This window comes from Pocillopora verrucosa, chromosome 14, assembly GCF_036669915.1.
Source record: "Pocillopora verrucosa isolate sample1 chromosome 14, ASM3666991v2, whole genome shotgun sequence".
NCBI classification, from domain to species: domain Eukaryota; kingdom Metazoa; phylum Cnidaria; class Anthozoa; order Scleractinia; family Pocilloporidae; genus Pocillopora; species Pocillopora verrucosa.
In genome coordinates this window covers 14,601,020-14,617,010 of record NC_089325.1, presented here as the reverse complement: position 1 = coordinate 14,617,010, position 15,991 = coordinate 14,601,020, and the positions used below count along the sequence as shown (strand labels likewise).

Genomic DNA, 15,991 nt, shown 5'->3' with positions numbered 1-15,991 from the left:
TTTTCAGAAAAATCCAAGGGTTTCCGAGCTCCTACCCTTAGTCACGGTTTCTTGAACACTACAAGTTTCTATGGTGATTTCTTCTGCTGATATAACTGATTCATAGTAGTTTACTGTAACTGCACAATTCCTTTCAATGCTACGCTCAGTATCTTGAGGCGTCTTGTTGTTGTTATTGTTTTTTTTTTTAGCAAAGGGTTCAGCTACGTCACAAGCCCGTGACAGGAAAATAGGTCGAACTTTGACCGCTTGTTGGGTTAATTTGATGCTAATTAAATTCACATGTAAACGGTTAATGTTGTTAGTATTACGAGCGAATCGGGTGGCTTCCTTTGCTTGTTATGGTGAAGACATCGATGTTCAAGAGATATGCAAACAATGGCGACCAGAGCGTGGAGGATTCCGCAACTCATCCGTAACATATACACTGCACGAGTTTCGGCTGTCGGAAAAAATATTACAGTTTCTCCGCCACTCCCAGATAAACTGCATGATCTGATATACGCTTTTCGTGAATCCAAAGTGCTGTTCGCAGCATGTGATTTGGGTATCTTCGATATCCTTCAAGATTCCGATGCTCCGCAGTCGGTCGAAGACATGTCTTCAAAGATTGGATCCAATGCTGATGCCACAGCTTGCTTCATGGACACATTGGTTGCTCTGGAATTGCTGGAAAAGACTAAGCAAGATGGATCATGGCTGTATTCAAACAGCAACATAGCAAAACATTTTCTGACAAAGTCGAGTCCCCATTCGGTTTATGGGTACATAAAACACTCCAATGAAGTGATCTATCCCATTTTCGGGAACTTAGAGAGTGCAATTCGTGAAGGATCGAATCAGTGGATGAGAACATTCAACCTGTCGTCGGAGGACTTTTTTAAATCTTCATATAACACCGAGGAGGACCGCATACGATTTCAATCTGCTATGCATTCCACGTCACAGCACTTCTGTCACGCCGTGGTGACGGCGTTTGACTTAAGTTCATTTGAAAATTGTTGTGACTTAGGAGGTGGGATATATTTTGCATATTATAATTACCGTACAACTACTTATTATAACGGTCGAATTGTTCACTAATCTCACTCGGAGCTTTGCGTAAGCCTAGTTCAGGAAAATTGTGCGCTGGGACATGGCATAGCTAAAAGGAAAAGAACCTTCCCTCTCCTCCCCATCTAGCACTTGAATGCCCCCCCCCCCCCCACACTGCTATGAAAAACTGATGGTGCAGAGCAACCTGCTACCCATATCCCCCCCTCAACACCATACACTGACAGATCTGCATCAAACAAAATTATCCCTATCAGTGCTTGGGGTGTCTGACTGTCTGACAGTTGAAAGCTGAAACAGTATAACATTAAAGACGGCAACAACAATACTGAAAATAACAACAATAATAATAAATGATGTTAAACAATGATACTGATAGTGACAGGGACAAAACTTATAAAGTAGTTGACCACTCTTTCAGAGAGATTTTTGAGGTCCATTGTAACTAAAGATATTCAAGACTTAACCCCAAGTTAGATTTGCAGGCAGTAGATGGCAAGTAAGTAACAACCTCTGAGTATCAGGGCGAAGGGCTTATCCCCAGATGCATCAGATTACAAGGGCAGCTCCACATCCACAAAGGGAAACTGCTTCTTATGAATTTTCTCACTCTGTAAATTTCTCTTTTAACACCTAGGTGGAATGGGAACAATGGCTTACACTTTATGCCAATACTACCCAAACATGAAGATCACAGTGTGTGAAGTGCAGTCTGTTGTGGACTCTGCCCGTCATTTTCATCCCCCGTTAGAAGATTACCCCAATCAAGGAAACATCTCATACGTAGTAGGGAATTTCTTCCAAACAGATCTGCCAAAGGCTGATTTGTATATATTGTCACGTATTCTTCATGACTGGCCAATTGAAAAAGTGGAACTTATACTCTCAAATGTCATCAAGTGTTTGCCTTCAGGTACGTATCTTGCTTTGCTTGCTGGGATATATAATGGTAATTGAACTGAGTGGGGTGCAATTTGGACTGAAATCATAAGCATGATTCCAAAATTGAACGAGCGTGCAGCAAGAGTTGGTTTTTATTTTTTCATTTCAGACCAAAATTGCATGGCATGAAGCATAATTTTCACTTTATTACATCCTTTTTGAAATCCCAGAATTCTAGTGCTCAAATACAGGTTTTTTAGTCTGTTCAAATATTTTACTGATCCAGCATTAAGCAGGTTAGTAAAAAGTTACCAAAGTTGACTTTTGTTTTCCTGAAATTTAATTGGTTTCTTTAACTGAGCCTTGAAATCTGATTGGGTGTTGTGTTTTACTTAAGCTCTCTCACTGCCTGGGAAAAGGATGCAATTTAGAGCATAAAATGTTGTGTTTCATGAATAAACCACAGTGATATAGCCAATCAGATTTCAAGGACACTGATTTTAAAATGGATGTAATATATCTATATACATTACAACCTTAGCCAAGGCTTACATTTAATTTTGCATCATGGCAATACCCTGTTGTTGGCCTGGGAGAACTTGGGATTAACTCAAAATAGCTTTAACCCTAAAACTCCCACATCAAATTTGTACTTCTCCTAATTCTGAGAGAAATTCTGTCTTGGTCACTCACAGGAGTAATAGGGTTAAAACAGGTTGCATACAAAACTCAAGAGAAAATCAGTCTTTGTCATTCAAAAAACACTTATTCAAAAAGTTCAGAAATGATATATATTCACACTTTAACCCTTTTAAGCCCTAAGATCTGATTGTCAGTTCTCCCTTCTAACTGCTGCATATTTCCTTGTAAATTAGTTATGCGAATTTGGTGTTAGATTAAGATTTCAACTAGTTTGAGTATTCTCATTACCTGTTCACTGGATAATGTATGGATATTATATATCACTTAAGGGTTAAAGAGTCAACAGCTCAATAAAAGAGAGTATATCCTTAAGCCATATCATATAATCTGCCAGTGATTGTCACAGAAAAATTGCAGTCAATTTTTACAAACTCAATTCTTTATGTAGATCACTATTTTTGCCATAAAATTCAAGTATAAAAGCAACAATCTTAACCCTTTAATCCCCAAGATCTTAATGTTAATTCTCCCTTCTAGCTGCCATACACGTCCTTGCAAATCAGGTACAAGAATTTGGTATTCAATCAAGAAAGCGACTTTCACCTGAGAAATTTGAATATTCTCATTACCTGTTTGCTAGACATATGTATGGATATTTTAGGGAGAAGTTTCATGTTAATCACTTCTGGGAGTTAAAGGGTTAAACCCTGAGTGACTAGCATCTAATTTCTCCTTACAAAATCACCCTTGAATCAAACAATAAGGTAATGGGAATAGAGGAAATGATCACCAACTAAAGCAGCTTTTGATTATCAAACAAATTCTCTTTGTCAGCACCTTGGGAAGTGTGTAGTGAATCGTTTGGAGAATATGGATACTGATGTCAAGGGGTAAAAGGTTTATGAAGGAGTTAGCTTTATAGGGATTGGAATAGCACTTAGGTTAGTACCTAAGTGTTAGTGTTATTTGTTAATAATAATTATGTACTCATCTACATTTTAGGTGGCTGTTTGCTAATTGCTGAAGCTTTCTTGGATGAAGACAAAACTGGACCTAAAAGTGTTCTCCTTCAGTCACTGAATATGCTTTTACAAATGCAGGGAAGGGAACGCACAGCAGAGGAATATAAAGAGATCTTGCAAAATAAGGGATTTGTTGATATTCAGACCAAAAAGCTGGAGCCCTCTGTAAGATTAGATGCCATTCTATGTAGAAAAGCTTGATGGAAATTTAAGCAGGTCACTCTATTTTGTGGTCTCAGTCAAATCCAGATAATCCTACATTTGGGATAACTGGTTCTTTGGAACAACTGTCCACATTTAATGGATAATCATTGCTTCAGTACTGTTTTGGTTTATTGAAATTTCTTGATAATGTCAAATTTGAGACCATAAAAATATTAGCATTGTAAGAGATAAAAACTGAAAGAATACACTTAAAAACCTTAAAGATAGAACAAGTATGGCAAAGGATGGAAAAGGAATGACAGGATTGAAAAATTTACATGAGAAGTGTAAGGGGTGACATTCCAACACATGGGAAAAACAAAAACCTCTAGCAAACTTTTTTTAGCCAATTTGACACCAAAGCTGTAATTGTTTTTTGCCTTAATTGATTGGTATGGTTCTAGTGAAGCACTGTACATGTTTGTGATTGCCATCTTTGACTGTTTCCCTCTGGTAAAAAAAAAGCCTTTTATTTTTAGCTCTTCTGCTGATTGAGAAAAAGAACTGTTACAAATTTACCACAAATCCAACATCAAATATATCAGATGTAGCAGAGATTCACCGTCATTAATCATATTAATCTCCATTTGTTTGAGAAGATCTCTTAAATTGACACATTTTGAAGTTTTCTATATTTTAGTAAGTCATTAATATATTTAAATAATTTGTTGACTCATATTTTTAGAGTTTGTGGATTGTGTCAGTTTGACCTGCAACAGAAAAAAGTGAATTATAACTTATTGAAGTATCTTACATATATTTAAAAATAGTTATTCTAGGCTCCATCTTCATTTCTCAAGTGAACACAGTCTGAGTGGTTCATTTATGCAATCAAAAATTTCATACAGAATAAACTTAAGACAAATTATTTGACTCGTGGGCTTTAGAGTTTGCAACATGTGACTTCTTTATCAGATGAACCATCATTTCAGAAAGCTAAAACAATTATTTACCTGTACCCACTTTTACCCCTGGCTGGAGAGAGGCATTGTGAGAGAGTAGAGTGTCTTGCTCAAGAACACAAAACATTGATCCTGCCAGGTCTGGAACCCAGACCTCTGGAGCCAGAGCCCAGTGCACCAAATATTAAACCATGGCATCTCTCACTACATTCCTAACAAGTGTACTAATAAAATTTTACCTTACCGTACGAATAAAATTTTACCTTACCCTTGCATAGTTCTTCCAGTCAAATTCTGAGTCTTTAATTTTCTATACCATGTTGGAGGGTCAGATTTTGTCTAAATGAATGAAGGGTCACAATCTTAGTTCCAAAAAGGAATCCAGTGGTTTCATACTCATGGTCCTTTTGTATCCAAATTCAGTTGATTCATACTTAGTTTCAGTCAGTCCATTTTTGAACCACTGGTCAATTTGTACCCATCCCAATAAACATCCATTTAAAATACGCCAACTGAGAGCACATGGACAGATACTGATAATATTGCATGGCAAGTTAGCACAGTCAAGCGAGTAAGATTCAAGCCAAGTTCTGCTATTTATGCTTGTGACCTTCTTAAAAAAAAAAAAAACCATTAAATTATTGCCTAGTGCAAGGTAAGTGTGATGTTTTTGGTAGCATAGTCTATTGTTTATACTGTAAAATTCTTAACAATAACAGCTAGTGTAAGTGACTTTTTCCTTGTTCATTCATTTGTTCTATTCTTACTGTAAACATACTTAACATGTAAAACAAACTTTATGTGACAGTATGGGTACAAACAACTCAACTGACTGAGTATGAATTGACTTTACTGGGTACAAAATGACCATGGGTATGAAACGACTAATAAATATGGTTGTGCTATGGTTCAACTCGCATCTTTTTAACCTGTTTGATTCCCATTTTACATTGTTTCAGGTCATGATATTGAGTTGAAGACATGAGAAAATAATTTCACTAAATTTTAAACCAAAGGAAAAAGAAATAAAACAATAACATATGCAAGAGGCTAATCCCATAAAAACCAAAAAAAGAAAAAATGCAATACCTACGAATCTGGCCTGGCCCTACCCTTTTTATCTGTGGCACTGATAAAAATGATTAAAGCTCTTAGACAAAATTGCTAGAGTAATACAGGCAATTATATCCCTTCAATATCACTTACAAAAATAGTTGGTTTAGGTTGATGTGCAGCAGAGCTGGATGTGTCTTGAGTCACAGAAGTTCTAATGTGTGATTCTTGGCCACGGACACCTGTAGATGTCCTTGTAACTTGTGCAGTAGAATGTCTTGAGGACTTTAGACCAAGAATGGCTTGTTTCATCACTGCCATCTCCTTTAAAAGGAAAAGGTCCACAAAAATGAGTGAACCAGCCATAAACTAACCCTATCACTCTCAAGATCTCATTAGTAATTCTCCTTGCTGACTGCTAAACAATTCTTATGATTATGTTAGTTTGAAGAATTTGCTATTGGATCAATTAAAAATACCCTTATTTATACTTTTCTTTCATTCCCATCACTTGTCTGCTTGATATTGTGAAGGTTGTCCAATACACCTAAACCGCTACGATTCGTCAAAGGCAGCTTGCGAATTGTTCTACCAGAAGTCAAATCAATTCGACTTGAGTCGAATGACTCCTCTCAGTTTAAGTCGACCCGTGATACTCGAAGTAGATTTGCAAGACACTTCGACTTGAGTCCAACTACTCATCTCAGTTAAAGTTGAACCATCACACCAGAAGTCGATTTGCAAGACACTTAGAGAATATTCCATAAGTAACTACCAAGGGTCATTGAAACTGTTGTTGAATCGACTTGAGTCAAATGACTTGTCTTAGTTAAAGTAGAGCCATCACACTGGAAGTCGATTTACAAGACACTTAGAAAATTAACAACCAATGTAAAACCAAATGAGTTTAAAACCCTCTTTCCTACAAAATGAAGGACTGTGAAAAGACAAAATAAATGAACACAATCTTTGTAAAAGCCAGCCATGTTTCCTTCTGGTAACACGTCTCCAAAGTTGTCATTTCCAAAACAAACACTTAGAAAGGAGGTAATCACATGACAAATCTTTTGCAAATCGACTTCTGATGAGACGGATCAACTTCACTAATGACAAGTTGTGTCAACCCATGTAAATCATGTGGATTCGTCAACATTAAATACCCCAATTTAACACTTACTTCTGTGAATTGACTTCTGGTGATAGATCAACTTTACTAATGATGAGTCAAGTCAATCCATGCGAATTGTGTTAATTCGTCAGCATTGAATACCCCATTCCGACAATGGACTTCCAACCATTTCATGCTTTAAGAACGTGGAAGGTTCATGTTGTCATTTTCTCTTTTCATCAGGCTACTCATTTTCACACATTGCTCACGCCCCTGGACTTCCAGTATGTTAACACATGATTCAACTTCCGGTATACCATGCTACTCCTTTTCACACATTGCTTACCACCCTCCACTTCTGGTATGTTAACACACAATTCAACTTCTGGTACATTGATTCGTCAACAACCATAGATGAATCACAGTGATTCCGGTGTATTGGGCATGTATTGATATTGTAGGGAGAAATTCTGTCTTGGTCAATTGTGGGAGTCAAAGGGTTTACTTAATATGCTTTCACACAAAGTGGGGCTAGACAAATTAAGAGGAAATCACTGGCTACTTTCAAAAGAGGTTGTCAATTACTTGTACCATATTTCCTCAGATAAGTGCCCAGATGCTTGTTCAAATTTTTGGCTAAAAAGGAGGGCAGTCTTATTGAAAATAGGGCACTTTATCAAGGTGGGGTGCTTATTTATTATCATCCACTTTCTTCAAACGCATCCTGACAACTTAACTATCATAGAAATAACTGGTCCTCAAAGACTAGAGAATGGTCTTGTTGGTCCTGGGAAGTTTATAGCATTTACCAATAGTGCAGTAATTGGAACAAAAATTAAAAGAACAGCAGGCACATGGAGATACAAATAAGTGGAAGTAATCTAATAGAAAAGAAAGTACTCTCCTTTACTGATTCTGCAATAGTTGAAGCTTAAAAAGTTAGTAATAGAGTGACAATAGGAATAGGTTGTCCTTGTACCCCTTCTTTTTAAGAAAGTGGGAGACAAAGTGTGGGGGGGGGGGGAGGAGGAGGGCTGCATATTCAAGGGGGTGCTTATTTGACACCATCACCTAAGGGGTGGGTGCTTATTTGTGACAGGGCACTTATTAGAGCATGGGGATTTATTCAAGGAAATACAGTATCTAAATTTTTTTAGGCCTCTGAGAGTTCCAACATGGAATTTAAATCACAAAGTTTTTGGACTCTTGATTTCTCTAAAGATGCACTGTAAGCCTCACCTCGCGCTGGTTTAGAAGTCTCTCCAAGTCAGCAGATAACTGATTGCGGGTCTTAACAAGATCTTCTTTTTCTGTTTTCAGCTTCCTGTTTGAAGGGAAAAAGTCATTCAATTTATGTCTTGATCTAATTGCTTTCTTGGGCAAGCAGTGGTAATATATAATTACCAGTAGGTAGCATCAATCTAAGGAAATACATTGTATGATAATCTCTATAGTAAATAATTATAAATTAAATAATTGTAAAAGAAAGGTACAAGCAAGATTACTGTAAATAACCACACAGGAAAAGGACCAACTTATTTCTGAAGGTTCTTCAACCTCCCTTTACCAGAATGGTGAACATGACTCACCCGATTTCTGCCTCCATCAATGTGAGCTGTTCAGTAAGGGCCTGATTCTGTGTATCCCTTGCTCTTATGCTCTCAATCAGATAGTTGTATGGCTGCTGTGCTTCATTTAGCAGTGACGTAGCCTTGGAAAGCTACCAAAGAAAGTAACCTTAATTGTCTTGAATTTTGGCTTAGTACATAAAGTGTACTGCAGATAGTTTACATAATGTATTGTGACTGAGACAATAGCCATATATTTAAAATAATGATTTTGTCTTCACCTCTTTTCCCAGCAAGTCTTTCTTTTTCTTCTCTCTTTCCATCTCATTTCTAAGTGAAGTGTTGGCTCTTTCCAACTGAAGAACTCTCCGTGCCAAGTGAACACTTTTAAAGCCACAAAACAGTGATTAGGAATCAATGTGAGACTTGATTCATCTGTCACCAAATTATTGTTCATTAAAGTGACTACTAAAGAGCAGCTTATTGCGGTAAAATAATGGCTCATCAGACCATAAAGCCAGACTGCCACCCAATCAAACATTTAATAGCTCATCTAATTATTACCAGGTAATTAGTTACTTATTCTGTTGGGCTATTGGTTGGAGACATGCACAGCCATGTGAACAACTGGGGCAATGGTAACTCTGATGACAATTTTCTTTCCAGACTTTGATAAGCCCAGTTGATACAACACAATAAAATATTTTATTCTGGAGATACAACTAGTAATAATGACAAAAAAATTCCTCTTCAAATGGAAATTGGAGGTTAGCCTTATGTATGACAATTCCCATAAATAAAAAGCATAAATGACATGTACAGTTTAAGAACTATACCAGTTGTACATGTATGGATCAGTCTTATTCATTCAATTGAGAAAAGCTGTAAGTCAGACATGTTCAATTAGATTTCACATTATCAGACCAGCTACACCCACATGGTCAGATGCCCACGAATACCTTTGCTGCATTCTCCTCTTTGCTGTACTGGGTACATTGGCACCATAGCCATATGAGAACAGCACTCGTTCAGCCTCAGATTCATTCTCAACTACAAATTAAGGACACATTGTTCACAATCAACTAAAGAGGGGTTATTTTCAATCAAAAACATTCCCAGCAAAAAGACTGAAGTGTTCACAACTGAATAACACCCTGCAGGGTCCAAAATTAACCAACAGTCATTTTTCATTAGCAATGACAACCAGTGGGTCCCAATTCTGTACCTTGCTTTACAATACAGAATGAATACTATTTCATGCAGACAAGAAGCGATGAATACTATTTCATGTAGACGAGAAGTGATGAGAAGATACATATCAGTAAGTAGATACTGTTTGATTTCAAAACAAATTATAACATAGCTAGTAAATTTGCGTAATCAAATTCAATTGCGCGAGCAAGAAGCTAGAGTTGCTCTCGACTACACCTCGAGCAACTCTTACGCAACTTTTATGCTCTCCAAACTTCCCACATGCTTCATATCTCAATGAACGCACGCTGACGTATGAACCAATTGTTAATTCTCAGAGTTAAAATTTTAAAAAAATGTATCACCCACAGTATGAAGAGTCTGTTAGTATTTGGATCTTGGAGTTGAAAGGAGAGGGAAAAGAACACATTTCTGACAATATTCTGTGTACTGATAGTGAGATGAGAAGTTGTTGTTCCTTACTCTCTGCAGCCTGCATGATAACATCATCCAGTTCCTGCTCAAGTTTTTCATACACTGCCAGCTTATCTCCCTGTTCCTTACACTTTGCTTCCAGTTCCACAAGCTGTTTTTCTGAGGAGTTTTGCAGAGTGTAGTACTCTTTATTTAAAACCTTGAGAAGGAAAAATGATTGATATACAGTATTATGTCAAGGCAACTTTATCCCTTTAATAACAAGGTCATCACACCTCACTCTTGCTCTGGTACTTTTCAGCTTCCAGTTTTGCTTGATTGAGATTGTTAGCTGTTTCATCCAGAATCATTTGCAATCTCTCCAACTCAAACTGTTTGACGCTGATCTCTTTTTGAAATTCAGACTGCCTGCTGTCAGCCGTCAACTGTAATTGTCGATACCTTGTATAGACATAAAAAGACAATATGGAGTTAACTCATAAAAGACTCTCATTGTAAACTGACACACATCACTTATTGTTTGAACTCTACATTGGTCCTTTAAGTGTCCCTGTGTTGTTAAATTACATTTCCTTTTTGTTTGCTCTTGATTTTGATTTTATGTTTGGCAGCTATGCACTATTCTAATTTTTGCCACTCAATTTCAGAAATTGCTATGATTTTTTTTTTCAGACTATGGTATGTTTCAGTGTAGTTGCATTCAAAGAGCTAGATTGTGAGAGAAAGTGTCTTAAAAGACTTCATGTAATTCTTGAAAAGGTAAGCTCAGTTAATTTAAGAGAGGCAACTACATGTAACTTTCAAAAGCCTGAAAATCCTGTCCTGCAAACCAAATTAGCCTGGCTCTCACACTGAAAAATGGAACTCTTACACATCTTTGACATCACTTTCTCTGAATCCCTCTATCTCTTGATCCTGCCCTTTGACTGCACCTCCTTTGGAGTGTAATTTTATAGTGGCTGACAGTTTAAGTGAGAAATAATTGCCATAAAATTTAGGCTTTAAATTAATTGGTAATTGCCATGGTGCATTCTAGCCAAAAATACAATCAAACTCAAGTGAGATTGAGATCAACATATTTTATTCATAGTTAATGGAATAATTGTGCTAATGAAAGTTAATAATTTAATAATGACATAATTACAGAATTGAGTGCATAACAATTATTGTGCACTGATTCTAAACAAAACAAAAAAGTAAGCTGGAACAATTCATTTACTTACTCAGATTGAAGGAGATCATATTTTGAGGCAATTTCTTTTTCACTTATGACAGCATGTTCTTTTGCCTCAAAGGCATTATCTCTTGCTTCTCTAAGATTCCTACAAGAACCCACAAATACTTCAATACATATAAAGTCATCTGGTTTTATTTCTACATGGCAATGATAAAATCACCCTCAACTGAACTGCTGTAATGAAACCTTGGTGCATATGAAATTGTAAATTTTGTGAAACATCATCAAGTAACTGACAAAGTGACCAACTCACCTATTTTCCCTTTCAAACATGTCTTTAGTATCACCTCTTATCCTGTCCAATTCAAGTGAAGTCTTGCCCTTAATGTCATCTAGTTCAGATTTGAGTCGCAGTTCATATTCTGACTTGTATTGCTCTCTGACACTGATATACTTCTCATACAACTCCTCTCTGGCCTGTTTTGTTTCTCCAAGCTGCTGCGACATCTGCTCCAATCGTTCCTCAGCTAATGTGCAGCGGCCTCTGAGCTCTTGAAGCTGTTTGTTCAGATACTCCTTGTCTTGCTTCAGTAAGGCTTCCGTTTGTCTGCCGATTTGCAACTTAAAGTTGCAACAACAAAAATCTCATGGATTAAAATTAATCCCTGAAAGATTAAAGAGGCTAAAGAAATCAATTTTAGATATTGAAACAAGTCACATACAACCTGGGTCATCAACACACAATTTATCCTAAGTTTAGTTAACAGTTTGCACTATCATTGATTGTAATTTGATTGGCTTACCTCCTTCTGTACTTCAAGCAAATTCTCTGTTTTTGACTTCAATGCAGCATCCAAAAAAGTATTACTTTTCTTCAACTCCATCAAATCCCTGTCTAAATGATCCCGCTCACTGAAATGACACATTAAATAGACTTAAAAAAAAGAAAACAATACTCTAATTGAAGCTAACAGTATCAAATGTAAGAAAAAAGTAAAGAGGATCCTAAAACTTCCCCATTTTTATACAGATCACTCACAAAACTATTTTCTGATTATCATCACCTTCTGATTTGATCAAAGTTTGTAATTTTGTAATCTCCTTGACTGACTTGGGATTGTAATTTCTCGAGCTGGAGGCTGAGTCTTTGCACTCTTTGCTCTGTCTCTGCACGTGCCATGCGTTCATCCTCAGCCTCCTGAATATTAGATGGATAATTTCAAAGTTGGTTAGTAGCGAACTGTTGTAAGCTGTTATAGATCATTTTCATGTTACATCATCAAATTCCAAAATCCAAAACTAGTAAGCCACAAGACTTTTCATCCTCATCAGGCATAAGCATACTTGGTTTGGAAACCAGCGTAGTTTGAAGTTCAGAGTTATGGTGGTAAGTGACATGCAGCTCCAATCATGTTTGTGAAAAAATATAAATTTATCATATGGTTTTTAGCCTTTTTAGGAGTTAAAGAGTTAGGAAAAATGCTTTCATAAATGTCTCTGTGTTTATATCAGATAATCAGTGGACTAGATTGCCAAAGTAAGTTCCAGGATATTTGAACTATTTTCCAGCCACCATGTTGATACACCATAGAGGTGTACCAACATAGCAGCTCCGTACTTGGCTCTGCAAATTTGCGCAAAACATTTCTATGAATATCTGAAGTTTGGCCAGACAAAGAGACCTAAAACTTAGAGAAGCGTGTTCTTTACCTATCTTCTATAACGTTACATCTTCTTGACCTTATTTATTGAATAATTTTTATTTATATTTTTGTTGTGTTACAGTGAAAACGTTCTATTCTTCTGAATAATGAATTAAGTGGATAAAAGTTGCTGATGATACTACAATTATCAGTTGAGTGAAGTGTGGTCACTCCAAACAGAGGCAATTCCCATGACATCAGTCAAAACAAGGTCATCAAACTTTTATCACCCCTCACTTAACTATAAATCATAGTGTGACGCTTTTGTCATAAATGAAAAAAGAAAGATTGAATGGCAAATTCCATGAAATATTCAAACAGAGACAAATTTGAACAACTAATTAGACAAAGAAAAATGGACAGTGATTGAGAGAGAAAACTGTATAGTGATAATTATTAATAAAAAATAATAATGGTATTTAAAAAATATTCCCATGGCTAAGTAATCAAATTTTAATAGACGAATCAGATATAATAGCACACTGGAAGGGTGCCTGGTAGCTTTACATCATCAAGAACAAATTTTAATGAAACAATATAATTTTGATACTCAAACTGAAAGCTACAGGAAAGGAAAGGTACCACATGCTCTCTACAAACAACAAGAATTTACTTCACCTTTCGGAAAAAAGCAGTCTCCTCTTCTTTAGTGTGAAGTTGATGGGTCAAAGTTTCCAGCTGTTCTTGAAGACTTGAACATTCCAAAGCTAAAGGATGACGAGCTTCATAAACTTTAATCTGTAAGAGTTGGCATGAGAGATGATGTCTAGAAGCCTGTGACACAGGTAAATTTTTGATGTTTGTTCTGTGTTGGGGGAGCAAAAATAAGTAGACCAGGGAAAAAAAAAGGTTGTGGAAAGGATGAGAAATAGAGGCAAACTCAGCCTGCATAGAAACACAGTTCAGAAATTGGACAAAAGTTAAAAACAGAGGAAATAAGTCTCCTGCTACTGCACTATCTACAAGTAGTGGATAGCAATCAAAAAAACATCAGCATATGCAAGATCTAACTAAGGGTATGGTTTTAATATACTCAGAATGAACACCCGTGAAAAAAGGTTATGCAACTAACCATTACGAATTCCCTCAGAGAAAGTTCTTCTGAGTCTTTGGATTTCAATTCCAAGTACAGCTCATCGGATAATTGTTCAAGATCAGTCAACCCTTTCCTATAGTCCATGGCTTTTTCTTGTAGCTTCTTGTTCTCGATTTCCAAAAGCTGCTGTCGTTTAAAGATTTTGGCCATTTCAAGCCTCGTTCGTTCAAGAGAGCTCTTAGCTTCCTCTTGTTGAAGTTTCAGCTGCGATTCAAGTCTTGCCTGAAGAATTTGTTTCTCGTGTCGAGTATCGCCCAAGAGTTCCTCTAACTCATCCACTTTGCTCAAATGTTCAACTTTCATGTTGTCGATTATGAGGTTTTTTTGGCTCAACTCGATGCGAACAAGTTCCAAGTCATGTAGTAGCTGTTTGCGTTCAATTTCATGCTTAGTTATCCTGTTTTCCGCCTCGCTGTCCACTTGAGTGGAGGAAAGAGCCGAGCTTGTCAACAAAGTTGAAGATTCAACGTCGGTTGTATTTTCCAAATTTCCAGTGATATCATTTTCCGTTCGCAACGTACTGTCACCATTATTTTCGCTGGCATGAGAACTTCTGGAGCTACCACTACCTCTCTGTGACATTTTAGAAGCCAAAAATAATGTAATTTCAGCGAACAATGGTAAAAGCAAATACAAACCGGACAGCCGCCATTTTTCAAATTGATGATAAAGTACGGGGTGTAACTATCATATAGTGAATCATCATTCATTGGAAATGAAAAGGGCAACCTCGTTTTCAGGTACCCTGGGAACGAGGTTGAACCATGGATAGTGTGGACGAGCGGAAAAAAGACAACACGGTAAAGGTTTCGGACAGAAACAGTTTCCCTTACATCCTCCGTTTTTAGCTCATCCACTCGCTCTATCACTCTTTTTTGGTGACCGAGAGCCTCACAACCGTTAGAGGCCTTCCAATATGTAATTAAACAGAGTTTAATTCAGACTCTCCCGAAAGAGTGAGAATATTTCCTTGCCGATATTTTTCTCATCGCAAGTTTTCCTAACCCTGAAGCAATAAGAAAAGAAAAAAGAAAAGCTGTATTCTAATCGTGCTATTTCCGAATTGTTTTCCCTTGAAAGGTGGTGTTTTTCCTACACGGGGTCGAAATCATCAACTTTAGTTCCTACCATCCTTTAATTTCGTCTCAGTATTTTTTTTAGGAAGGTGTGGGGAGGACAGGTTTGATGGGGAGGAAGAATTAGCCATAAATAGTAAGTTAGTATAGAAGGAACGTTGGCGCTGTTAGTCAGAGAACAAATGCTGACAAAGAAAATCTCACTGGAGGAATCTGGAATATTTTCACATGTTCCTGGCCATCAGAAACTATCCATCGTAATCTAACACATTACGCCAATGCGTGGCTTTCACTGATCTCTCTTGCAAAAATGTAATTTTAGGCCCTTGTTTGGCCGCGCAAAGTAAAGTTTCACCATATTAGGAAACTCAACAGGGACTGTTAAGAAACATGAAATGAGAAGCGATCAGTTTGGTTCTCGTGCAAAGTCAGTTCTTTCAGGATTCCTCACGTTAATACGCTGTAGTCCAAACGAAATAAAACGAGTTCATCTCACGAAGCCAAAAGAAGAATAAATTTGACCGTCTAGGTCAAGTTGGATGTTCCTATAGAGTCTTTTTCGATTGAGTGTCGAAAGATGATCCGTAATTGCTTTGGTTTTGCTTCACTTTGACCAACGACTGACCTAGAAAACTCGCCCCGACTCGAAAACCAATCCTGGCTTGGTCGCCCGGTTTTTCGCGCACTTTTGATAGTTTGCCTGTCTTTAATCTGACTTCCCATCAGCTTATGTTGACGCAAACCTCTGTTAAGATTAGCTTTTGTAAATACTTTGGTTTGGGTTTTTCGATAATCAATTGAAAACTGCTCTGGTCCAACAAAGCCATGTGAACTTTAATATACTTTAAAAGCCAACTAGTAAGCCTCTGCATCTCACAA

At 37.1% G+C, this 15,991-nt stretch overlaps 2 protein-coding genes across 2 annotated transcripts; one reads left to right on the top strand and one right to left on the bottom strand.

The window, feature by feature from the left end:
* Nucleotides 1-246: 246 nt before the first annotated feature.
* LOC131787340 (acetylserotonin O-methyltransferase-like) lies at nt 247-3,803 on the top strand. Its single transcript, XM_059104456.2, has 3 exons — nt 247-1,015; nt 1,691-1,966; nt 3,580-3,803. Exons 1-3 carry the CDS (start codon nt 370-372, stop codon nt 3,798-3,800), a joined length of 1,143 nt encoding a protein of 380 aa, XP_058960439.1. The 5' UTR covers nt 247-369; the 3' UTR covers nt 3,801-3,803.
* LOC131787351 (progesterone-induced-blocking factor 1) lies at nt 2,070-14,687 on the bottom strand. The gene is made up of 15 exons (XM_059104468.2): nt 14,013-14,687; nt 13,559-13,678; nt 12,302-12,435; nt 12,041-12,149; nt 11,551-11,858; nt 11,284-11,382; nt 10,336-10,501; nt 10,109-10,259; nt 9,394-9,484; nt 8,716-8,818; nt 8,456-8,586; nt 8,106-8,190; nt 5,912-6,082; nt 4,974-5,044; nt 2,070-4,513 (listed from the first exon to the last, which is right to left on the bottom strand). Exons 1-15 carry the CDS (start codon nt 14,616-14,618, stop codon nt 4,504-4,506), a joined length of 2,355 nt encoding a protein of 784 aa, XP_058960451.2. The 5' UTR covers nt 14,619-14,687; the 3' UTR covers nt 2,070-4,503.
* Between the last annotated feature and the right edge of the window lie 1,304 nt (nt 14,688-15,991).